The sequence below is a fragment of the Asparagus officinalis genome, chromosome 6 (genome assembly GCF_001876935.1).
Source record: "Asparagus officinalis chromosome 6, Aspof.V1, whole genome shotgun sequence".
NCBI classification, from domain to species: domain Eukaryota; kingdom Viridiplantae; phylum Streptophyta; class Magnoliopsida; order Asparagales; family Asparagaceae; genus Asparagus; species Asparagus officinalis.
In genome coordinates, this window is record NC_033799.1 from 5,428,271 (window position 1) to 5,430,243 (window position 1,973).

Here is a 1,973-nt window from a genome sequence, read left to right on the forward strand (position 1 = left end):
CAGATATCCATAGAGCACATTGGGACAAACTCCATGATAGCTGATCCTCTTACTAAGGGATTACCACCTAAGGTCTTTCATGAGCATACTGCTCATATGGGTGTGGTATTATTTGAGGATATTATGTTTTAGTGGGAGTTTGTATATGTGGTGCTTTATGTTTGTTTGTATTGTCTGATCAGAATAAAGTTTTCAGTTAAGACATTCTGTTACATTATGTTTGGTTTTGACCTCACTAAGGAGGACCAGTTGAAAATAGACATGTACTGATCACATTGCATGTAATTTTCATGCTGCACATCCATGATTGATCTATGTCGTTTGATTGTATTGGTATATGTGACCATTGATGGGTCGAGTCACGATAAATGTGACGAAGGCCGCTTTGATCCTATATTGATATAGTTAATGGACGAGATTGTTCGGAAATACCATTTCAGTGATAGCAATTTTTTGAGCTCATAAGGTTATACACAATTTAAGGAATCATATGGTGCCCAAGTGGGAGATTGTTGGATTTAATCTAATAAATCTATTTGTGGGCACATATGATTAATCAATGTGTATTGCTATCTTTCAGGATAACCCACTAAAGTGATCAATTAAGTTGGGTTAATTTGGTATTTAAATAAGTCATGGGGTTATATGTGCAGATACCAGGTTGTAATTGTAATTTATTGAGGGGCTAAATTACAAAAGTACAACATCTATAAATAAGGGGTTATGGTCCCTAACCTAGGGTTACATTCTCTAATTCTCTACACCCCCATCTAGCTAGAGAAATTCGGATTTGGAGAAACCCTAAGGTTAGAAGATCATCAAAAAACTCAAATCAAGTTTTCATCCATGGATTCAGGTATAAGCTTCCGCTCTTTTGATTTTGTTAATCTCTTTGAATTAATCATGGCTATATGGTTTTAGATCTCAAGTTTTGATTTAGATCTAACACCCCAGTCTCCGGTCCGATGCATTTTGTATGAAACATTTTGCTTGTTGCAAGATGAATAAGTTGGCAAGTCCAACCTTTTGCCAATAAAACTTCAATCGTCTAAAACTTACCATTGACATGTTGTAAATCTGCTCAGTTTGACTGAGACGGTCAAGAATTTTGTTTTACCCCTCAAAATAGTGGGATTTTGAAGATAACCCAAATGTTCATATTTGCTAATCTATCATCCAATTTATACCAGACCCAATATATATATATATTTTATACTAAACTTCCTTTTAGATTATTATTTCCTTCTGTTCTTCAGCACTAACTTACTTTTAATGACTTCAGCATAATATATAATACAGCATGTTTTCTCTTCTAGCTACCTAAACTCCATGCGTGAAATATTCAAGAGTTTTTACTCGATCATATGCTAGCAATCAATAACATGCAAAATTTTACGTGAGTTGAGCTGCGCTATTAGTAATATCCAAGATGCTTATACATACCGTCGGATGTGATCTACTATACATGAATTACATATAAGTAAAATTTCAGAGGATTTCGACATGTTTCCCATCTATGCATGGAGGGGTAAAAAGCTACACATCTTCTGGAAATTTTCAAATGTTGATTCTAACGATCCAAGATGCAAGGTTAAAAAAAATCGAAATCCTCTAAAATGTTGTTAACATAGAGTTCATGTGTAGCAGATCACATCTCGCAGTGTGAATTTTAAAATTGAGAATTTAAAATTCGAACTTGAGTCTATAGTATTTGCATCTTTAATGTTACCGATAGCAGCACAGCCCAGCTCAAACTTACATCATCCAGCTACATGCTACCACACAAAACCAGTCAAATCTTTTTTATTACGACTCGTAGGGCAAGAAAATCAGGCATCAAATCCCATCATCGTACGGAAACGACGTCGAGTACAACCATTGATCGCCATAAATAAACTCCGAAACCGTGAAATCACGCGCCTCGTCATACTCCATCAGATGAAACCCGGGCCAATTCACCCTCTTACCCGTCT

The 1,973-nt window shown here is 35.7% G+C and overlaps 1 protein-coding gene across 1 annotated transcript in view; it reads right to left on the reverse strand.

Moving 5' to 3' along the window:
* The window catches only part of LOC109845375 (probable pectinesterase/pectinesterase inhibitor 12), a 2,706-nt gene continuing 2,326 nt past the window's right edge, over positions 1,594 to 1,973 (reverse strand). Inside the window, 1 exon segment of the mRNA XM_020414622.1 lies at positions 1,594 to 1,973. This exon segment is cut by the window's right edge and continues 9 nt beyond it. Coding sequence (XP_020270211.1) covers positions 1,837 to 1,973 — 137 coding nt within the window. The 3' untranslated portion in view covers positions 1,594 to 1,836.